We start from the raw sequence: 24640 nt of genomic DNA, 5'->3' as shown, positions 1-24640 counted from the left end.
TGTTTTCTTAAAATTTGAAATTTCTCACCTTTAGCGTTTCCCATTCCCGGCCGAAAATTTCTTATCACTAGACATTCGCCAATAACTTGGTTTAAATTACTGAATTCCCGCTGTATCTTCACCAAATGAAAAGTTGTGACGCTATTGATGATGACCCATCCGTGATACTGGAACGTTAAGCTCGGCTCATAGTGTTCTTCAGGGCAGTATATTATGTGTCTACAGCGGGTTTGTTACGTCCCTTCATTTTTATGTCCATAATCAGTCATCGATACAGCTAAAATTCGAAATCGCCCTGTAGTGGACCGTGTTGCATTTTACAGACATTATATTCCTAAACAATGTTCTACGTTTTTGCGGTGAAGAGAAAATTTTTAATGGTCGTGTTGGTCATTCCTTGTACCATCTTCAACATGTTGAAGATCAACGAGGTAAAAATAAAAAGAACAGTAGTTGTATACACTCAGACTATAAAGCTGTATTAAAGAAATTTATTACAACTATGTCACTTCGAAGAGCTTGGCTCATGTCAGTGAGATTACATTATTGTTAGAGGATCAAATATTACATCTATTGGTATTCACCATATTTTGTCCACTCATTGATCCTTTCTCTTGTGGAGCAAACTTATGAGACTTATGCCTATAAACTATAGCGAATAAATAAAGAGGTGAGAGTTAGGGAATGATGTCGCAGCTACAGGCGAGGCCGCCGTCCCCCTGCTTGCAGAGCACGTGGCACAGCGCGTCCCAGTCCTCCTCCGTCTCCCCCGCCTCAAACGTCACCATTGACTTCGTCATTGTTCTCAGCATCATGTCTTGCTTCTTACATTCGCTACAGCCATAAACCTGAAACATTTCAGCAGTTACATTTCTAATCTACGGGAAATTTCTTCAGAATTAATGAGTAAGCCATTGTAAGAATGGAGTTAAAAATGCACTGTACAAAAGAGTAGCTTAAAATTAAACGAAGAAAAAACTGACGAACTTCGACAAAAATTTGTATTTTGTATCAAATGTTACGGTGAACTTTTCCCATTATTTTTCTATGAAAATCCGAGCTTTCGATATGTCTACCACTGTCTTCGTCGAGAAGGCAACTGCCTGTCAAAGAAGTAACTGAATCACACAGATGTAAATTAAGTAGTAATAGCCACTGCGAACAGAGACTACATTGGTGCCAGCGATGAAAAGTCATCCAAAGCGGTTTTGTTGCCATCACGGGACATATCTTGTCAGTCCAAAATGTTTCGGGATTGGATCAATAAAAAATAGACAAAAGTTAAGATGGTGGTTTTAATGTTTCAGGTGTTATACGTTGTCTTTCTCCACTTGAGCAGAACGTAAATAACGTTCATTCAACCACGTAAAACTGTGAGAAAAGTACATCTCCGGGATGTTGTTTAAGGGGGGGGGGGGAGGAGGGAATGTTCATGAAATCGACCGAAAATTCCAGTTTTGAATTTATTATCTATTTATTAGTAGAACTCATAGACAAGAAGTTCCCATGGTTTCATTGATGAAATCATATCCGAAGTGCCTGAAAAATAATTAAATGTGTGACGCAATCTTACTGGCACGCCCATTGTTTGAAGCAAAACTTCAGTACTGGCTCGGTTTACAACGATTCCGTGGACTACTTTTAAGCAAACCTGCGCAGGATACGTATAGAAGGCTGTGAATCCTGAACTTATAAAAACGTGTGTTCATACAAATGAACCTCTAAATTCACTCACATGGAAACGGTGCCCTAAAAACACGTTTTCATCTGCTACTGTTGCAGAATTGCAACATATGATGTAGTTCTTGTATTTAATGTTGGGAACATAGAGAGGATGAAGATGATAGAGACACTTGCTTTAAGGTAGGAAATTTCACTCAGGACATCTTGAGAGAAACAGATTTGCACCGTTTATACGCAGCTGAAAAGTCATTGAAGACCTGGCAAAGGAAAGAAGGTAGAAAACAAGAAACCAGAAGAGAAGCCTTGAAGGGAAAGAGGACCTTGAGTAAAAATACGGGACCTTCTGAAGAGGTGGCACAATAAAAACATTAGATTGAATTTTAAATTGCATTCCCTCAAAGCTATGGTTTTTTAAGTTTATGTACCTTTTACTCAGAATCTATGAAGGCTATAACTACGAAATTTTGTGCACTTATTTCCATAAACCCAATAAATGTTGTCTCAAGAGTAAATTTTGAAATTATGAGTCTAAGCTGAGACATGGGGTGAAGTGCTTGGAAATTTGCCTGCATTTTATATTACACTCACAGAATTGTAATTAAAAATTGTTAAAATTCTACTATTTGATATATTCAAGAAAGTCTTGGAAGATCTTACTATATGCAAGGAGATTGAACAAAGAAAATTTGTAGAAATCTCTTGAATAGTTTCTGAGAAAAAGGTACATATATTATTTTCTGAAAATAAAATTTTTATATTACATAAAAAGTTAAATATATATAATCAAGGAAATTAACAGTAAATGTGTTAAATTCATGTTACGCATCTTACAAAGTTTCATTTCTGTATCTTCAAGTGAATTTGGTGCTTCCTTTAAGTGGTGTGTGTTTTTCATGAACGTCCCCTGAAGCGCCTAGAACCGCTCGGCCACACTGGCCGGCAAAGAGGCTAAGGAAAATATAACGTGCATCAACATGTTTAACATTAATACGACATATGCAGTCAGCAATTTGTAGAAGTGAGCACTTAATACTGAGTCATTACCGGGGAGATCATCCCTTACCTATATTGTGATGGAAACAAAAGACGCAGCACTGGTTACAGTGCGTAATACTACACATGTACGATTCCGTTACTTATTTGTCAGTCAGTTGCTTTCCCGATGATGATAAAGGTGGACACTATTGAATACTTGAATTTTTGTGCAGAATTAACGCGAAAAGTACCGTTTAATACAACAACTCTGTCATGAAATGCTCCATGAGTATATTAAATTAAGTGTTAAATTAAAATTATTTCTTTTACTCTCTGTTTTGTGGAAAAAGGAGTGAATAGTGAGATTAATTGTTGAAACTGAAGTGTAATCCCGTAAAAACGTTCAAGAAACATGCATCCTAAGCAAAGATGATAACTGCATCGACAAAATGGGATGGAGTGTTCGAAGAATCGAAAAATTTAATTAAAAATCAGAATGTTGTGCATAAATACACAAAGAATCTGATGTCTGGAAAGTGATACTTGCTAAAACGTCTGGTAGAAGCAATGGGAATGAAAAACAATTGTTGATGACAATTAAGATACGTCAGATCTGGTAAATTATCACAAGTGTTATCTGCACTGTTCCTCCCGAGGCAATACAAAACACCGAATTTCATGACCTTGACAGAGTGGAATTGAATAAAAAAACTGACTGTAGGAAACACGTTTATCCAGAACCAAAGACTGTTGCAACGACTTAAGTCTACTAGCAAAATAATGAGAAGAGTGACAGAGACTGGCCAATGAATAATGGTTAGGCTATAATAAAGTACACTTATATTTTGCCCACGCACTCGATTATTAGAGAAGGAACAAACAATGGTGTATTTAATGCCAGTAAAGATCGCTCTGTGCATGTATGATAAAAAAGTAGTGTAAAAAAATTATCGACTGTTCTGGTACACTCAAACTGGAGAAGTTAAGAAAGGCAATACAGTTTATTTTCAGAACTATTTTGTTAATCGTATAATATTAGTGTATTGACGCTTCTATTTATCAGCTGTTCCATTTGATTAGACAAGTGTTCTTCCTTTATATTGACGTTCTTCTTTATGCTACGTAACTAAAAAGTAATAAAGAAGAAAAGTTATTTGATTTACCACACTGTAAGAAGAGTCGCATAAATCATATCTATAACTGAAATCAAACACTGATAAAATTCTAAATAAAAAAATATTTGAGTGGAGGAAACGATCTAGTCCAATAAATTGAGAGTAGGAGTGTGAGTAAGACAGTTCGAGGTACCTGAGTGTTGCTATTATTTGGAAGGGCAAATGTTTTTGAGAGAGAGGTACAAAAAAGCGACAAAGGAGGTTCGCTTTGTTTCACAGGAAGTTTCTATTTTCTTAGAGAGAAAGAGAAGGCTGAAAAATAGTTAATAAAAATATAGCGCAACCAATATTATTTGCTGCTGTGTTTTAAATAAACAAAAATATGAAACAGAGTATAACGGAAAGTCGAAGAGTTTCTAGCTGTCATAGTTCTTCTGCAGTCAAAGTGACTAACTTAAAGATATATCCTGTGCGAATGATCAGGTGAGGTACGTTTTTAGGAAATGTACGCCTGCTCGGAGTTTATGTAATATAGGCAGGTTACAATAATGGAACGTTATTGTATGCAGTGATACTATTAACTGTTTAAAAATAATTAAACCCGAACTTGAAATAGTAAGGGAAATATCATCCAGATACACATTGAGATAAGATTCGTTTACAGTCTTTAAATGTGAAAAGACATTGTAATAAAGGTGAGAGGTAACAAAGCGAGAACTATTAGAACAACGCGGTAAGAATGCGGCCTATAGCCTCTGAAGTGAAATCCACAATTTGTGTAGGTGAAACGAAACTCGGTGAGTACAGTGACAAACAGTAACCGGCCTAATGGTCCACATTAATATTCTGGAGGAGACAGATTGTAATCAAGATACAGCTATATCTGAGTCACGTTTTCCGAAAAATTTTGGGTCGGTTCATTTCAGAAATCCACGGTCAAGACACTTTCACCACAATTCTTGAACGGAGGTAACTCATCATAGCCAATAGGCTCACTGCAGAGCAGATTATGATAGTTGCATGTGACTTACCCTCACATGAATCAAAGTAATAGGAAATTTGTGGTTTGCTGAGGGAAAACAACATGGAAAATAATAGATTAGCTGAATGGAACAGCTGTACATGAGAAAATTCAGTTTTCTCTTTTGAAAATTACTGAGACTGTTTATTTGGCTGCAATGAATTTAGTCATGTAGTTATATTGAGGTCATTTAAAGTCTGTCTTACACTTCTGAAAAATTCTGTTAAAATATGCCACAAACTATTCAAAATTACATTAGGATTTCTTAACCGAAAAACTTGAAAATCAAAATACATATTGATTTTCAAAATAATTTACTGATTCTACCTGGAATGATGATTCTACCGTTTGGTTATTAATACGCCGATTGAAATGTTTCTGTTCCATTCATTCCAAGAAAAACATTGTACTACTTGAACTAATCTTCGCTTCAGGATACAGTTTACTCACTTCACGCCAAATTAATCATTATTATCCATTCTGTAAGAGCTCAACACGTCATGCTGACAAATGGCTGTCCCTGGTCAGTACAGTAACAGGAATGCTTCACACAAAACAAAAATTCCTGCATTTTCTTCAGTGCAAGAAGTATTTGTTTGTCTTTAAAACTACGCTTAAGAAGAAATACCCCCTGAACCAGTAAGGAAGTTGCCACGGTGTCACATGTATACAACTACGGAAGAACTGAAATTACTTGGGTAGTTACTGACGTTAAACAATATACTGGATTTAAAGAGTGGTGAAATTTTGAAGAAATGTTTTGTAACGTAGCTGTGAAAGCAAGTTTACCTGCCCAATAAGTGTGCCGTGATACGCCTAATAAAATGTTTCTAGCCTTATGACAACATACACTTATGAGTACTTGAATTATAGACAGTTGCTGTGTTACAGAGAGGAAGCTTCTTCCCTCACGATGAATGGATTAGTCTGACTTGTCAAGCGACTGAGATGTCTGCATGATGGTCGAGCTCATAAGAGGTAGGACGAACGATATGAGCCCATTAGTTGGCGATTAAATCATGGCTGCCCTGGAGAGGACGGAGTGTATGCTTTGGACTGCTCGCGGGCCATCCTTCTTGAGTGTACTGGGGGTTCTTCGATTCAGAAAAAACTGACGCCCATAGTCAGCTTTCGTGATCAACAGCACATGGATAATGAAGTTTCGCCGCCGACTGTCACAGATCATTTCAAGGGATTGACGGGACACATTGCAGCATATTACCCCCAAATTCAGCGCTGGATGCCAACAACATGTGAGCAGCCAAATGATCGAGAGACACTTCCCCCTTATGACGTACAGAAGTCACATCCCATTATTATACATCGGCTCTCCGCATATCACTGAGCACAGAGATTAAAATTGATTCTGGGACACGAAGCATGGAGAAAGTTCTCCTGTACGGATGAATCTCGTTACAAGCCGATGACAGGCTACGAGTACATCGGAAACCGCCTGAGGTGATGCCTGCTTACTGGTTAGACTGCTTATTGGTAAGACTGGTGACAAAACGAGGTGACGCAGTGGTTAAGACAATGTATTCGCATTCAAGAGGAGCGTGTTTCATATCCCCATCAAGTCTTATAGAGCTAGGTTTGCATAGTTTCTCTCTATTAACGTGAATCCTGGGATATTTCGTTTTAAACGGCCGATTTCCTTCCCCACTCTTGTCCCATTCAAACTTGTGGTCCGTCCTTTATCAACTCATCGTCGAAAAGACGCTAAACCTTGATATTCATACCTTTCTTCAGCAAGCTGTGGGGGAGGAATTCTCGCGTGGAAGATGCTTACTTGGGAAGTTATGGGATACTTATTGACCTGCTATCGTCTCTTACAAGCGGGAGATGCAGAGACGTATTGTCCGATCAATTGCTAGTATTTGTTCGCCTTCAGAAACTGACCCGTACATTTAACAAAACTGTGTATCATTCCATAACTCCAGAGCTGTGTTAGAATGGGTTGAGGAATCCACTATGAATCTGAAAGCGCTTGTGTGGCGTCGTGATTATCACGAACGAACACAACACTTCAATACTAATGCTAGACTGGTAATATGATTCCTTGTTTCAGGAATGTATGAATCGATTCTTTTTATGCTGTATCGTACATAACAGTCGGAGTCCAAAGAAGAATTGACCGGGACTTGCAGAGATGCTAATCACTATAGCAAATCGCTGCCGACCCGCACGCACCGGGTAATGTGGTGTGATCCCATAACCGAGTTCCAAGAACAAAGGAACGCAAATGAGCTGTAGCAGAAGAACATTTATAGACATACCTTCACAGGACGAAACCACTGTATATTGTGCTCCTTTCGGTGAGGTAGAATTAGACTTGCTTTTTCTGACTGTATCGGTATGTGGTAGTTTGTGGACTATCTAGGCTTGTTGGCTCTAATTCATGTATATCAACAATCAATAAATGTATTATGACTCGATTTCAATGAAACTTTCAATTTCTCTTCCTGAGGTTCCACCATGTATTAATATTCAGATAAATAAATTCTTTCAGATACCGCATTAAAACAGTGGAAGTATCCGTACGTATAAAGGAAGGGCAGATTAGTGTTAGATTTCCGTGCTTACAGCATTTCATGATTGACACATGGTTTTGGAAAGTATCATGGAAGATACAGAATATGTTGATGGATTATCACAAGAGTAACGCCATTATCAGCGCAATACTAGGTGACTTTGTCATTTAGTGATATAGTACATTTCATAATTCCTAGTGTACCTTTTACGTTATTACTAACTTTTGCCACGAAAGTGTAGAAGGTGTTGAAGTCAAAAAATCGTAGAGATCAGTTGGAGTAAATGTGTGGCGTAGCTTGGAAGTCGTAGGCACTGAACTAAGTACTCATGGGCACTTGCGTTGTAAAAGATAGAGGAAGTTTGTTATATTAATATCAATATCGTTGATTTAACATTTTTACTCGTAAGACAGGGCACTGTTTCCTTAAAAAAAAAGTGTGCGTAAAACTTACACTTAAGTGATAAAAGTCATGGGATGGCGATATGCACATATACAGGTGGCGGTAGTATTGTGTACACAAGGTATAAAAGGGCAATACATTGGCAGAACTGTAGTTTGTATTCGGGTCATTATGGGAGCACGACGGAAATTAACAGATTTTGAACGCTGAATGGTAGTTGTATCTAGACGCTTGGGACATTCCATTTCGGACATCACTAGGGAATTCAATATTCCGCGAGTCTCAGTGTCAAGAGTGTGTCGAGAATACCAAATTTCAGACATTACCTCACGCCACGGACAACGCAGTGGCCGACGGGCTTCACTTAACTACCGAGGGCAGCGGCATTTGCGTAGAGTGGTCAGTGCCAACAGACAAGCAACACTGCGTGAAATAACTGCAGAAATAAATGTGAGACATACGACGCACGTATCCATTAGGACAGTGCAGCGAAATTTGGCATTAATGGGCTCCGGCAGCAGACGACCAACGCGAGTGCCTTTGGTAACAGCTCGACATCGCCTGCAATGCCTCTCCTGGGCTCATGACCATTTCGATTAGACCTTAGAGTGGCACAGACCCCACGAACCCATGGATCGAGGTTGTTAACGAGTCACTGTGCAAACTCGTGGTGGCTTCGTAATTGTGTGGGTTGTGTCCACATGGAATATACTGGATCCTTTGTTCCAACTGAACCGATCATTGACTGGAAATGGTTATGCTCGGTTACTTGGAGACCATTTGCAGACATTCATGGAGCTCATGTTCCCAAACAAAGATGAAATTTTTCTGGACGGCGGTGAGCCATGTTACCGGGACACAATAGTTCGCGCCTGGTTGAAGAACATTCTGGACAGTTCGAGCGAAAGATTTGGCCACAGATATCGCCCGACATGAATCCCACCGAACATTTATGGGACAAAATCGTGCACTCACTCCTGCACCAGCAGGTCTTTCGCAATTATGGACGGCTATAGAGACAGCATGATTCAATATTTCTGCAGGTGACTTCCAACGACTAATCGAGTCCATGCCACATCGAGCTGCTGCACTACGAAGGGTAAAAGGAGATCCGGCACGGTATTAAAAGGTATCCCATGACTTTTGTCACCTCAGTGTAAAGCGGACCATTAAGGCATACATCGTACTGGTTACAGTGTGGGGACTGGGTGAGTTGAATGAACTAACCGTGACATTGTGCAGTGAACAGAAGGCGTCACAGACGGCTGTCCAGTTGGCGGCGGGCCGCGGGAACTGCTGCCTGCAGCGACACAACGGGTAGCCCAACCCGTTTTGGCAGAGCGTGGGACACACAGTGTCGCGCGGCTTGTCGCCACTCTGCTTGGCCGTGGCCCTGTGCGTCAGGTTGGGCGGCACGGCAGCCTCGAAGAGAGAGACGCACGAGTCAGCGCCCAGCCCGTTGATGCAGAGGTCTACGTAGGTACGGCGCTCACTCAGCAGCTGCGGGGGCAGCGCCACTGCCGACAGCGCGCCCGCCGCCACCACCATGCATGTCAGCCTCAGTGCCGCCTGCATGCTCTGCAACAAACAGAAGTCATCACAGCTACACACTTCTGCATCTCTTTTGCAACCATCGTCGTCGTGGCAAATTGTTTGGTGTCCCCCGAAACATGTATACCCACAACATTTGTGAGTATTGCTCATCAGTCTGGGACCCACCCGGATAGCTGTGCATCTTAAATCGCCCTGTTCTGAGACGTGAAGTCGGGGCGGACCAGGCTCGAATCTGCTTGGTGGGTTAACGACGAGGCCCGATTTGCCGACAAGCTCAAAAAAAAAAAAAAAAAAAAATCAGATGTGTGTGAACACACACCCATGCCCGAGGGAGGACTCCTCGAACCTCCGCTGGGACCAGCCGCACAGTCCATGACTGCAGCGCCAGAGACCGCTCGGTGCCGACAAGCCTGGAAGTGCTTTACGGGCAGTCCCACACTAGGTGAATAACGAGCTTGTACCCACGTTGCACCTTAGATAAACGCTACACAAACATTAGAAAACTCTCTCAAACTTGCACATGGACTTTACTCTACATGCAGAAAGATGGAGTACACTGATTGCGTCCTTGGGGAGGGGGCTGGGGGTGGTAGAAGGGGCAAATAGAAGACAGATGACCTTAAACCTTCTTGAACTGATAATCAGTCTGAGACCCTTACCAGGTTAAATTAATAAAGGAGATAGACAAGAGCCGGCCGCGGTGGTCTAGCGGTTCTAGGCGCTCAGTCAGGAACCGCGCGACTGCTACGGTCGCAGGTTCGAATCCTGCCTCGGGCATGGATGTGTGTGATGTCCTTAGGTTAGTTAGGTTTAAGTAGTTCTAAGTTCTAGGGGACTTATGACCACAGCTGTTGAGTCCCATAGTGCTCAGAGCCATTTGATAGACAAGATCCACCGGAGAACGAAACGTTTCGTCACGGAATCGCTTAGTTGGTGCCTGAGCGTTACGGAGATGCTCAACAAACTCCAGCGGCAGACGCTACGAGAGAAGTGTCATGAATCATGGAGAGGTTTACTATTGTGTTTCCAAGAGAGTCCGTTCCGGGAAGCGCCGGCCGCAATGGCCGTGCGGTTAAAGGCGCTGAAGTCTGGAACCGCAAGACCGCTACGGCCGCAGGTTCGAATCCTGCTTCGGGCATGGATGTTTGTGATGTCCTTAGGTTAGTTAGGTTTAACTAGTTCTAAGTTCTAGGGGACTAATGACCTCAGCAGTTGAGTCCCATAGTGCTCAGAGCCATTTGAACCATTTGAATCGTTCCGGGAAGAGTCGGACAACATATTACTTCCACCCACATACGTCTCGCGTAATAACCATACCGAGAAAATTCGAGAAATTAGAGGTGGCAGGGATAAAATACAGGGAGCGAAAGGCTATTTGCAATTTGTACAGAAACCAGATGGCAGTTATAAGAGACGAGGGGCACGAAAGGGAAGCAGTGGTTGGGAAGGGAGTGAGACAGGCTTGTAGCCTATCCTCGATGTTATTCGATCTGCATATTGAGCAAGCAGTAAAGGAAACAAAAGAAAACTTCGGAGTTGGAATTAAAATCCATAGAGAAGAAATAAGTACTTTGAGGTTCGCCCATGACATTGTAATTCTGTCAGAGACAGCAAAGGACTTGGAAGAGCAAATGAACGGAATGGACCGTGTCTTGAGAGGAGGATAGAACATCAACAAAAGCAAAACGAGAATAATGGAATATAGTCGAATAAAATCGGGTGTTGCTGCGGGAATTAGATTAGGAAATGAGACGCTTAAAGTGGTAAATGAGTTTTCCTATTTGGGGAGCAAAATACCTGATGATGGTCGAAGTAGAGACGATATAAAATGTAGACTGGCAATGGCAAGGAAAGCGTTTCTGAAGAAGAGAAATTTGTTAACATCGAGTATAGATTTAAATGTCAGGTAGTCGTTTCTGAAAGTATTTGTATGGAGGGTAGCCATATATGGAAGTGAAACGTGGACGACAAATAGTTTGGACAAGAAGAGAGTAGAAGCTTTCGAAACGTGGTGCTACAGAAGAATGCTGACGATTAGATGGATAGATCACATAACTAATGAGGAGGTATTGAACATAATTGGGGAGAAGAGGAGTTTGTAGCACAACTTGACAAGAAGAAGGGATCGGTTGGTAGGACATGTTCTGAGGCATCAAGGGATCACCAATTTAGTATTGGAGGGCAGCGTGGAGGGTAAAAATCGTAGAGGTAGACCAAGAGATGAATACACTAAACAGGTTCAGAAGGATGGAGGTTGCAGTAGGTACTGGGAGATGAAGAAGCTTGCACAGGATAGAGTAGCATGAAGAGCTGCATCATACCAGTCTCTGGACTGAAGACCACAACAACAACAACAACAACAGAGGTTTCGTGACAATCATCTTTCCCATACGTCATTCACGAATGGAACAGGGAAGGGAGGTCAGTGAGTGGTGCCAGAAGTACCCTTCACCATGCACCATTAGGTGACTTGCGAAGGATAGACGTAGGTAGATGTAGACGGGGAGTACAGACTACTGTGGAAAAACCTATGAAATCCTTTCCCTTCGTAGTCTATGCCGTGGCATTTAAACCGAGGTTGTCAAGGAGTGTGTCGACGCGAGCCACTCTGACAAAAGGTATCGTCACCCACATTTAACTAGCGATGGAAAAGTAGGTTATGACGTACGGACGATGATCATTCAACTATGCGTCCGTGTCCTGTGTTAAATGTTCCATATGAAGAGACAGACTGGGATGTTGTTGACAGAGATTCATTCATAGGAGGGCAACGTTAAGCTTTTTCTATCCCCTTGCGATTATTCGTGTGTGCCACATCAGTATTTAACTTTTACCTGCAACAGGAGTATCAGGTGGCAGAAGACTGCATAATTGGCAGTGATGTAGGATATGGACGTCTAATTTTGCCTGAGAAGAAATTTATGGCACATCTGGACTAAAAAAAGGATCAGTTGATAAGACACGTCCTGATGCATCAAGAAAACTTCAGTTTGGTCACGGAGAGAAGTGGGTGCAATGGGGGAAGGCTCTAAAATTTGTAGAGGGAGACCAAAGCACGATTCCACTAAGCAGGTTCCAGTGGGTGAGGCTGCAGTAGTTACAACAAGAAGAAGTTTGCACAGGATAGACTAGCGAGGAATAAAGACAACATTTTTTTGTAACTCCGAGTATAAGTTCAGATTAAAAATCCTAAGCATTTAATTTGCGGTTAGTCATGCGCGCACCTTTAACCTAATTAAAGTTTGTATATTTGGAAAAAAATGAAAGTAGACTGTGATGGGCGTATCATCGCCAAATGGAGACACCGAAAAAGGTGGCGCAGTGACAAAACACTACACTCATATTCCGGAGAACGTCGGTTCAAACCCTCGTCCAACCATCCAGATTTCGGTTTTCCATGACTTCCCTAAATCACTTAAGGCGAATGGTGGTATAGTTGTTTTGATAGGCCACCGACGATTTCCTTACCGAAACTGAATCTATGCGTCGTCTCTAATGACATCGTGGTCGACGGGATGTTATACCTTAAGTCTCCTCCTTTCCTTCGATTGCGGCCATGAGTCACAACGAGAGACGGTGTTCAACTAACTTTCAGCAGAATAAATACTTTGCTTGTTTTCAGAAAGACAACACCAGTTAACTGTTTTCAGACCAACAGAAATACCGTTACTGACAGGCTTATGAAGCCACTATGACTGGCAATTATGCTATCTGAATTTGTGCTCTGAATCAGAGAAATAGCGGACATGATTTTGAGGTTTTGCCTATCACTTTGCTAGAATTCCAATACATGCTAAAGTAATACTCACTTGGGATGGAGCGTAAGAGATCATTTCTCAACCGTGGCTAGCTGATGCATTTTCAATAAACGACATGTGTGATGCCATATCAAAATACCAATCAGTTTTTGTGTTGAAATTTTATTGGAGAATTTAGTCTCAGCCGCCTAAAGAAATCGTAAGTACACAAAATTTGATGTAACTCATGTCGTCGATGATATTAAAATTTCTAGAAAAGGATTTGTGTGATTTGAGCTTTCCCTAACCAACTTCTCAGATAAGTTCGATGCGGTTAATATTCAACGAATTTATGGAACACAGATCAAGTGAAATACATTATGATTATTCTTAAGCGATATTAAAACACACCTGTGACCAGTTGATTCACTATAAAATACCACGTCTGGAAAGAAGAAATGAACCATGATGTGGTGGATCTGGCCACCAGTAACACTGAAACATACTTTAGTTTTATGTAATAATAGCATCAACCAGGAAAGCTCAAGCCACTGTCCTCTTAAGAGAGTAATCCCACCTGCGACCTGTTTCTTATTTTTTATTTTTGTTTACACACATCAAAAAGAGTTTTGCATCACCTCGTTTCCCAGAGTTCCGGAACCTATACAGAAAATTGGAATAGAGATCAACATAAACATCATTTCCACCCTTTTTATTGCTCATGAAAACCATACGTTGCATGTTGTACCACCATACAACGAGACCTTCAGAAGTGTTGATCCAGATTGCGCATCCTCCTGAATTGATGCATGCCTGTATTCGTTGTGGCATACTATCTACAAGTTAATCAAGGCACTGTTGGTCCAGATTGTCCCACTCCTCAACGGCGATTCGGCGTAGATCCCTCAGAGAGGTTGGTTGGTCACGTCATCCATAAACAGCCCTTTTCAATCTATTCCAGGCATGTGCGATAGGGTTCATGTCTGGAGAACATGCTGGTCACTCTAGTCGAGCGAAGTCGTTATCCTGAAGGAAGTCATTCACAAGATGCGCACAATGGGGGTGCGAATTGTCATCCATGTCTCGCCAGTATGCTGCCGACGTGGTTGCACCATTGGTCGGAGTATGGAATTCACGTATCATACAGCCACTATTGCGCCTTCCATGATCACCAGCGGCGTACGTCGGCCCCACATAATGCCACCCCAAAACAGCAGGGAACCTCCACTTCGCTGAAATCCCTGGACAGTGTGTCTAAGGCGTTCAGCCTGACTGGGTTGCCTCCAGACACGTCTCCAACGATTGTCTGGTTAAAGGCATATGCGACACTCATTGGTGAAGAGAACGTGATGCCAGACCTGAGCGGTCCATTCGGCATGTTGTTGGGCCCTTCCGTACCGCGCTGCATGGTGTCGTGGTTGTAAAGATGGACCTCGCAATGGACGTCGGGAGTGAAGTTACACATCATGCAGCCTGTTGCGCACAGTTTGAGTCGTAACACGACGTCCTGTGGGTGCACGAAAAGCATTATTCAACATGGTGGCGTTGCTGTCAGGGTTCTTCCGAGCCATAATCCATAGGTAGCGGTCATCCACTGCAGTAGTAGCCCTTGGGCGGCTTGAGCAAGGCATGTCATTCGCAGTACCTGTCTCTGTATCTCCTCCATGAACCAACAACATCGCTTTGGTTCACTCAGAGTCGCTTGGACACTTTCCTTGTTGAGAGTCCTTCCTGACGCAAAGTAACAATGAGGATGCGATCGAACCGCGGTATTGACCGTCTAGGCATAGTTGAACTACTACAACCAACACGAGCCGTGTACCTCCTTCCTGGTGGAATAACTGGAACTGATCGGCTGTCGGACCCCCTCCGTCTTTACATCTTTTGGCGGGTTTAGTGACGTCTCTGAACAGTCAAAGAGACTGTGTCTGTGATACAATATCCACAGTCAACGTCTATCTTCAGGAGTTTGTAACAACAACAACTGTACATATAATAATTTTTCTTCTGATTTTCGATAAATTAGTGTAAGCAATATTTTGATTTCATTTCCTTTTCTTTTCATGTCATTATGTTAAAGAAACTGTAAGCGACTTTCGATGTGAATATTAATATTTATGGCAGATTTCAAGCAATGCTATAACAGAATTGAAGTGTAACCCATGTTGAATCTATTGTAACATATTTTAAATTGCAATTGTGCGCCTGGTCCATACGTAGGCAATGTATTAGGATATGTGGAATGCAAAACCTTTGGTGAATACCCTGTATGTAGGGGAGCGGTAAAAGGTGGATGGCAGGCGAACGCGGGAAAATGCACACGGGCGCGGCACGGCATAACGGGCTCAGCAGTAATAGTCGGAGTTGGGCATCGGTCTGAGAAACACGTTCTGGATCGAGGAGGCTCTCCTGGAAAACGTGATTTCATTGAGCCTCGGATGTGCCGTTTCCGACGACTATACAGCATGGCTATATTCTATAGGCACTAAATTGAAAAGGATTGCGACGCTAAGAAGAAGCAAAGTGCCGATACACCAAGAGCCATAGCTGTGATTGTATGTGTGCTGCGCGCCTCGCCATCTCGCCGCCCGCCAACCGCCGCATCGACACGAACAGGTTGAATCTTTAGAATTGTATTCGTGTGGACCAGTGTTAATTTTATTCCTGACTGTTCAATAACAACTTAACTTTTACCAGAATTGTCCTATCAATTGATTATCCTCATCACTAACCTAGACAGGTTCCTTTCCACATGTTGTGCAATCCGAGTGTCCCGAAATGAAGATTTAAAGTTTATGTTAATAAGAATTACCTGCAGACCTATTTATGCTAGAAAGAAGTTTAAGGAGCTTTATTGTTAATGAAAACATAAGCAAAGAACAAAGGTCTGACAAAGTTGGAAGATAGTTTTGGAATTGGTTTAGTAATGAAGCCTAATTAATTTGAGACAAAAATAATGGTAGTTAAATGAGGAAGTAATAAGACAAAAAGAGTAGTAACTCATATTTTGTAAATCTTGAGTGCTTAATGTTTCCAATAGTTAATAGTTTCAACACAGTGATCATAACAGTTTCAGGGTCCCCCCCTCCCCCCCTCCACTCTTTTCTTTTCTATTCATTTAAATTCTGAAGTGTTCTGAACTGATTTGACCAGCAAAGTTATAGTCAATATAAAATCTAAATTTATCAGTGTTTTACCCTTATTAAAATTGACATTGTATATGTGTTTTAAAAGTGCTATTTCTAGGATAACCTATGCCCGATTTCAGTCGAATCAATAGACAAAACGCAGTTTGTAGTAATCATTGTAGTGCAATGTTGTGTATTTATAGCTTGTCCAAATTAGTACAGAAAGGGAAAATATTAGTTCAGTAGATTCTTCTGGTTCTAAAATTTACTATATAATGCAGTATTACTACGTGTTGGTATGCTTGTACGTACATCCACTTGTACAAGGAAGAAAAACTCACTTAATGCCTAATTAGGCTGGCGACCGTATTATTAACAATTGGTAGCATTTGCTTTGTATGTTTCTTGCCCGTCCTAACGTGTAGTTGCACTGTAGACTTGCTTGACGTATCATTGTTGTTACTGAGTGGGTGAAAGTCTGATTTTGCCTCCATTCAGGTACACGCGGTCAACATATTTACTAAAATCCTTTCTTATAAGGTGAAGCCCGTCAACTTACCATAGTACAGGCTTTAAAGAGTTAACGTACGCCAGAGCGTAGACGTTACAAGTTCTGGGAACTGGGGTGATGCAAAACTTTTTTTGATGTGTATATCTTTCTGTGTAAGTTCTCATTTCTTTTATTTACTTATGACGATCGTTTCTCCCTCTGTTGATCGGTGACAACAAAATGTTTTCGCTTTCGGAGGAGAAAGTTGGTGGCTGAAATTTCGTGAGAAGATTCTGCCGCAACGAGAAGCGCTTTTGTTTTGATGATGTCCATCCCAAATCCTGTATCATGTCCGTGACGCTCTCTCCCCTCTTTCTTGGTAACACAAAACGCGCTGCCCTTCTGAAATTTCTCGATGTACTCTGTTAATCCTATCTAATGAGGATCCACGATCGCGCAGTAGTACTTCAATACAGAATGGACAAGCGTGGTATAGGCAGTCTCTTTAGTAAATCTCTTGCATCTTCTAAGTGTTCTGCCAGTAGAAGTAGTCTTTATTTCGCCTTACCCAGAACTTTTTCTATGTGTTCTTTCAAATTTAAGTCGTTCGTAAAAGTAATTACTAGATATTTAGCTGAATTAGATTTGACAGATTTATCGTGTAGGCGAAGTTTGACGGATTCCTTTTGGCGCTCGTGTAGATGACCTCACACTTTTCATTATTTAGGGTCAAATAACGATTTTCACACCATACAGATATCTTATCTCAATCATTTTGCAATTGATTTTGATCTTCTGATGAATTTACTAGACGATAAACGACAACATCATCTGCAGATAACCTAAGACTCCTGCTCATATTGTGTCTTAAATCGTTTATATAGAGAAGGAACAACAGACGACCTATAATACTACCTTGGAGAACTTTCAGTCAATAAAATTTCGCTTTAACAGGAGTTCCATCTCAAAGAATGTATACATTCGATTTTTTACAGTCAAGAGTTAATCTTCTCTGAAAGCCACATGCTAATAGTTTGACTACGCTGTTAGCTATGTCATTTACATTACTTTCCACATCTTTCACGATAATATTTCTGTCATCAGCCGGCCGAAGTGGCCGCGCGGTTCTGGCGCTGCAGTCTGGAACCGCGAGACCGCTACGGTCGCAGGTTCGAATCCTGCCTCGGGCATGGATGTGTGTGATGTCCTTAGGTTAGTTAGGTTTAACTAGTTGTAAGTTCTAGGGGACTAATGACCTCAGCAGTTGAGTCCCATAGTGCTCAGAGCCATTTGAACCATTTCTGCCATCTGTGTAATATTTGTGCCATCTGTTATGTTTAGTGGCAAATCATTGACATATATCAAGCAAAGCAATGGACCCAGAAAACTACGCTGTTGCACCTCCCACCTCACATGACTCCATTCAGATTCAAATCTCTTCTCTGTTTCTTTACACTGGAGGACAGAATTTTGCTTCCCGCTTTCCAGGTATGAAGTGAAAGATTGTTGAGCTTTTTCCCTAATCCCTTAGTGTTCTAACTTATTCAGATGCATTGCTTGGCCCACACAGTCATGTTCTTTTGTTAAATCAAAGAAAGTAACTACTGTCCTCAACTTATTGTTTAGCTCTAATTGTACCTCACACATACAAGAATAACTTGCATTTTCTGTAGGTTCCTCTTTCCTGAAACCTAACTGCGAGCCTGAGAGAAACTTATGGATACCGAGATGTGCTATTACACTCATGTACATTGCTTCCTCAAAAACGTTTGGAAACACTCGTAACAACGAAACTGGCCGGTAATTATCTATCTTCTCTCTACCACTTTTCTTTACGAAATGATTTAAATAAAGATTATTTCTATCAGGGAACTGACCTCACATAAAAGAAACATTGCACAAGTGACTGAGTCGAGAACTAGTGTATGGTGCAGTGATCTGCATAATAGTACTTGAAATCTCATCACACCTTGGGAGTCTTTACTCGTTAATGATATAATAATTTAATCATTCCCATCTTTGCTTGTTTCCTGCAGCTGTATGTTATGTAGCCTTTCCGGTACACCAGCTGTAAAGTGCTCTGCATATTTACCGGTACCAATCAAATTGTTATTTGATTTGTCGACTATCGACATAGATTGCTTAATAAATACCTTGCACAATTCTGGCAGATCACTAATAACTTCAGTCTCATACAAGAGTGGTGTAATTGGTTGGGCACTACACTCTGCCCTGATCCCTCTTTTACAGTTCATCACATGCTTGCAATTTTATTCTGAGAGCCGTTTAATCTCTTGGCGTAATGCGTTGTTTTAGCCGGACTCGTGACATTACACAGCACTTTGAGGTGAAAAGGAAATGTTGTGTGGCGAGGGCCTCCCGGCGGGCAGACCCGATCGCCTTGTGCAAGTCTTTTGAGGTGACATCACTTCGGCAACTTGCACGTCGATGAGGATAAAATGATGATCATGAAGACGACACAATCACCCAGTCCCTGAGTAGAGAAAATCTGTAACCCAGTCGCTAATCGAACCTGGGCCCCCCGGTATGACAAGCCGGCGCGGTGACCACGTTTTTTTAATTATAAAAAAAATGTGAAGAGTTGAGTGGTCAGTTCTGAGCTGGTGGAGACAGAGTGGGCAGGGGTGGAAAGCCGAGGCCTGGCCACGACGCCTACCCCTTCCCATTCCTGAATCACTACCCTCTAGTTTTTTTTGTTTATACCGGGAACAGGGTAAGTAAACAAAATATCTTTATTTGTACAAGCATAAATACAACAGAAATGCCATCCTTCCGGCGGAATCATTACACTCTAACAAGGCGAGCAAAAGCCTTAATTAACAGGGTGTCGGAAAAGACTTGCAGGCAACTGCCCGGCAAATGGAACGTGGAGGCAGAGTGTAGAGTTGGGGGAATGACCAGCGTGCTCTGGTATAGAGCATAAAAGAAAGGAGGCGCGTGTCAATGAGCCTGCTCCACTGTGGATTACGATACAGAAAGTAGCGCGGAGAGTCTCAGATGCACAGATGCAAGCAGGGGGAGGGGGGAGGGGGAGGGGGAGTGTCGTCCGCGTATGGCAACATCCAGCTGAGCGGGGGTGATGTAAAGATCGCGTGTAGGTAATTGGCGAAGAAGTCGCGGTAGCGCGGTCCGTGCTCGACTTCACTGTGGGCGCTTTGTGAGTACTGCCAGAAGTCAAGGCGTGATTTGTCGCCATTATTAAACACGTAGGTGATCGTCCACCCCTTGACCCATACAATCGCATGATTTTTTATGGCGGGAAAATAAGTATCCTCAGGATGGATAAAAGTCCATGGGTCAATCGAATCCGGTGGAACGCGGAGTTTCTGGTGGCAACATAAGTCAATTAGTGGACATCGTCATCCATGAGGTGGCAAATTGAACAAAGCGGAAAGTCCATTAGTCCGACGGCGTGAAGACGTTGCTTTATTTGACGTGGTACCATTTTGCCCGGACGTTGGAGCGAAGGAAAAGCTGGTGGATATGACACCAAACCGTGGGCCACCGCGTCGATGGATGTCTGAGTTCGATGTTGTTGCTAGGTATGTAACGAAGCAGTGGGGTGTAAAAATCTTTAGGTCGAGGAGAACACGTGTTAGGTAAGTGTGTGTGAGCATAACTGAAGTCTACGATGAAATTAGAAATATGCATCAGATGGTGCTTGATGTGTCCGACTGGTACTGGTGGCGTTATGGTCGCGGGCATAAGAATTACCAGAAAGCTGCGCGTAAGGGAGGGGTCCCCGTTCCACTGCTTGTACATTGTGGACAGTACAAGGACGCAGCCCCGAGTCGCACATTGAAAACGCGGAGGCCTCCTGCTCGCGGGTGTAGTGTGAGCGTTTCGTAACGGACCTTAAATAGCGTACCGGCCGTAAGAAAATATTCGAAAGCGGCCTGGAGGCTGAATGCGTCCAATAATTGATGGCAGCGGGAGTATTTGTGCGATGTGGACCATTCTGGACGTCACATGTTGATTGAGGTATTGGACACGTTGCAAAGAATCGAGAAGGCGGAAGAGATTTTGTTGCACCGCCGTGCGGATAATTTGAAGTGCACGCCCAAAATTGATGGCAGTGGAGCGGCGCACGGTGGAGGTGAAAATGATGCTAAGGTCTCGTCGTTTCTGTACACACGGGAGAGGTGCTAAGTCGTCGTGTGAGAGACTGCGTCCAATGGACGTTGCAGTGGATTTAGCCACATTCATGTTACTGCCCGTTGCAGTTCCGTACGTTGATATCAAATCAAGCACTGTTAGTGTTTCATTCCGTGAGCGGACCGAAAGGAGGACGTCGTCCGCATACGCACGACACCGAAAACTGAGCTGTCGCAAAGTGAGACCAGAAAGGAGGCTCTTCAGACTCCAGGTGAGTGGCTCCAGGTTTATGACATAGAGTAGGGTCGAAAGTGGGAAACCTTGCCTTATGGAACGCAGGATCGTCACTGGTCCCGCTACACTGCCATTGACCTGTATCAGCGATTCGGCGGTGGCCTACAGGCGGCGGATGACATCGATAAAGGCGGATGGAAAACCCATTCGGCTCATTGCTGAGAACAGAAAACGATGCCGCACCTTGTCGAATGCGCTGTCAAAATAAATGACAACGACCGCGGCGCGGAGTCTGCACGCCACTTCCAGCGCAATTAAATCAAGACAATCTCCTGTGGCCGTTTGTGTATTAACTGAGCCACCCGGAGCTGTCTGTTCCGGGGATAGAATGATAGGCAGGATCTTGCATCATCGCATCACCAGGAGTCGTGAAAATTTTTATAGTCTGCGTTAAGCAGAGTCAGGGGACGGTAATTTGCTTTCGTCACTACCAGTGTCGATTTGTGGATGGGTATAATAATTCCCGTGACAAAGGACTACGGTACGGTGTTCCCCATTGTCATCAGTTCATGAAACAAATTGTTCAAGTGGCTCTGAGCGGTATGGGACTTAACATATGAGGTCATCAGTCCCCTAGAACTTAGAACTACTTAAACCTAACTAACCTAAGGATATCACACACATCCATGCCCGAGGCAGGATTCGAATCTGCGACCGTAGCGGTCGCGCGGTTCCAGACTGTAGCGCCTAGACCCACTCGGTCACAGCGGCCGGCGAATTCATGAAACATCGTCGTCCACAGCGACGCCATTAGTGCGAGGAAAGCGCGATAAAATTCTATCGGCAATCCGTCGACACCAGGTGATGTATTCAGAGCACCTTTGTTGACTGCATCGTGGACTTTGTCGCGCGTAACTGGCTCTATCATCTCGTCCGCTTCGTCGCTGGCGTGGGTGCGAGTTAGGTGTGGTACCAAAAACTCCTCAGCGCGATTGTTGGTCGTCTTCTCCTGGTACACTGTGCGGTAATGGCCTACAAAGACATTGACGATTTCTGCCTGGCAAGTGACTTGATGGGCGCGACAAGTGCAGCCCTCGGTGATGAGTCGTTGTCGTCGGTGTTTGCTATCGGTGGTGATATGATGCATGTTGGGATGTTTTTGTTCCGCCGAATCTTGACATCGGGTTCGCACCATCGCCCCCTGCAGTCTACGGCGTGTCAACGTTACAATTTGCGCCTTAATCCTGCTGCGTCCCCTCTGGGCGGAGAACGGCGTAGAAATAGTCGGTAGTGTGCCGGCGCCAAGCACCTACTTCCGTGCCATACTGAAGCAAGGTACATCGAATGGCAGGTCTGGCACATTCCAGCCATCAAGTCAAGGTTGTGCAGTACTTAGGTAAGCGACATTCCCAGGTGGCCCATGTCTCGGTAACACGTTGAAACATTCGGGACCATGAAGATGGAAGGTGTGTAGCTTCCCTGGTGCACGACTGCGCCAGACCACATGTTGCGGGAGTCGAATGTTGCAGATGTAGGCACAGTGGTCCGAAAGGCCAAGGGCCAAAGTTCTGCACCTTGGACTGCTGGTGTGAGGTCCCGAGAGCCGTAAATCCTATAAAGTAGGCTCGCGGTGTGACTCGTCTGGTAAGGATGTCCAGGTGCGTCGCCGTGCCGAACTTCCGAAGTGTCGCGAAGCAACAGATCACGGACGACAAGGCGCAGTTCTTAACAGGTGTTGTTGTGGAGCATTTGATCCTTAGGGTGCAGAACATAATTAAAATCACCCCCAAGCAAGTAATGGTCACAGCGTCCAAGAAACACAGGGGCGATTTCTTCTAAATAGAAGAGTGCCCTATCGCGTCTGCGGGAGGAGCCTGAAGGAGCTGATGTTGGGAATACGCTTCCCCATGACGGTGACGGCCATGCCTCTGGCCGATGGGAGGTATGTGATACCAGCCACCAGTATGCCTTCTCGGGCGCAGGTGGCTACGCCACGTTCCAGGTGGTCACCAGGAGAAAGATAAGTGTTATATCCCGCGACATCTGGAAGTGTGGCCAAGTGTACTTCCTGTAGTGGTGCGATATCGACGTCCGATGCCCATATCATCTCTCGCAGCAGTTCAATTTTCACGGGGGAGCTAATGGTGTTAATGTTGATCGTCGCTACTCGGTAGGTTTGAGGTTTGGAGCCGTACATGCTGTGGAGGGGAACTCTATCAGCGGAGGGTGAAGAGGAGCGAGGCAACGGCGAGTCATGCTGTACGCCACCTGACTGTGTTATCGGCGGCGTAGCTAGGCTTCCGTCTGCGGTAACTGCGTCCCCAGCGTGTGGTTCGGGCCTTCGTCAACGTCGTCACTCCACGTCATTGAAGGCGCTGTCGTTGTGATGTTCTTACGTTCCACTTCGTTCGTAGGAGCGGAGTACGTCTCGGCGGCAGTCGCAACGGTTGAGCCCATTGGTTCAGGTGCACCTGAGCGAGCCAGCAGAGTAGGCACCGGCCCAGCCACAGCCATAGCCAGCGTCATGTTGTCGTCATTCGTGTCGTCGTGCAGGTTCTCCAAGGCCTCGTCGGGCCGGACGGCCTCTGGAGCCTCAGAGAGGTGATTTGCCTCATTCCGTACGGCGCCTCCGCTGATGGAGCTCCCCTCCACTTGCGCCTTTTAGCTAAACGTTGTTTGCGTGTTCGTCCCTCTGTGTCGGAAGACAGGAGGGAGTCGCGGCGGTTTGGGAGGAAGGCCATCGCGGGAACGATAAGTGGAGGGGCGTCCATGTCATCGGCCGGGTGGGGATCGGAAGTCGTCGCTATTGGTAGAGACGCCGGAGTAGCGTCAGGTTGTGAGCGCGACTCGTCGACCCCGGCGGTATCCGTAGCAGCAGGAAGGGTCACCGATACATGATCCGACGGACGGCGGCCGGTGGGGGAAGAAGAGAGCGCCGGTAAAACTGTCGTCGGAGTCAGAGGCGCCACGGTAGCGGCTGGTTCAAATGGTCCAAATGGCTCTGAGCACTATGGGACTTAACTTCTGAGGTCATCAGTCCCCTAGAACTTAGAACTACTTAAACCTAACGAACCTAAGGTCATCACACACATACATGCCCGAGGCAGGATTCGAACCTGCGACCGTAACCGGTCGCGCGGTTCCAGACTGTAGCGCCTAGAACAGCTCGGCCACCATGGCCGGCTAACGGCTGGCAATGGGTGATTCGTCAGTGAAGACACTCAGACCTGAGGTGGCCTTCTTTGTCGCACCCGAAACAGGACTTGGATTGGCCATCGTATATGACGACCGCGGGGCACCTGCTGATTTGCAGGTAAGATGGCGCCTGGCGAAGGGGATCGATGGTAATCTGTCGTACACCGTTAAGAACGGGGTACGTTTGGAATTGCGCCCAGCGTTCGACAGTGTGGCCATGTACGAGGGGCGTTTGAAAAGTCCGTGCAAAAATAAAAACCACTTACGTGTTTGGGGTAAACCTTTTTTATTTTTCGACATAGTCTCCTTTTAGACTTATAAACTTCGTCCAACGCTGTTCTGATCTTGATATTGATCCCTTCCGAATAACAGGAATTTTCCAAGTCTGCAAAATACGAGTAGCTGTTAGCCACTGCAATCACCTCCTCGTTTTAATAAAATCTTTGTCCCGCCAGCCAT

At 44.0% G+C, this 24640-nt stretch overlaps 1 protein-coding gene across 1 annotated transcript in view; it reads right to left on the bottom strand.

Annotated features, from left to right (window-relative positions):
• Window positions 1-538: 538 nt before the first annotated feature.
• Window positions 539-24640, bottom strand: part of LOC126249715 (uncharacterized) — a 193881-nt gene continuing 169779 nt past the window's right edge. The window contains exons 3-4 of the mRNA XM_049951396.1: window positions 8955-9305; window positions 539-848 (exon numbers count right to left, since the gene is read on the bottom strand). Coding sequence (XP_049807353.1) covers window positions 678-848; window positions 8955-9302 — 519 coding nt within the window. The 5' untranslated portion in view covers window positions 9303-9305 and the 3' untranslated portion in view covers window positions 539-677. The remainder of the gene's footprint in view (window positions 849-8954; window positions 9306-24640) is intronic.

Source organism: Schistocerca nitens, chromosome 3 (assembly GCF_023898315.1).
Source record: "Schistocerca nitens isolate TAMUIC-IGC-003100 chromosome 3, iqSchNite1.1, whole genome shotgun sequence".
Classification (NCBI taxonomy): Eukaryota; Metazoa; Arthropoda; class Insecta; order Orthoptera; family Acrididae; genus Schistocerca; species Schistocerca nitens.
The sequence above is the reverse complement of the archived record's forward strand: the minus strand, read 5'-3'. Positions and strand labels throughout refer to the sequence as shown.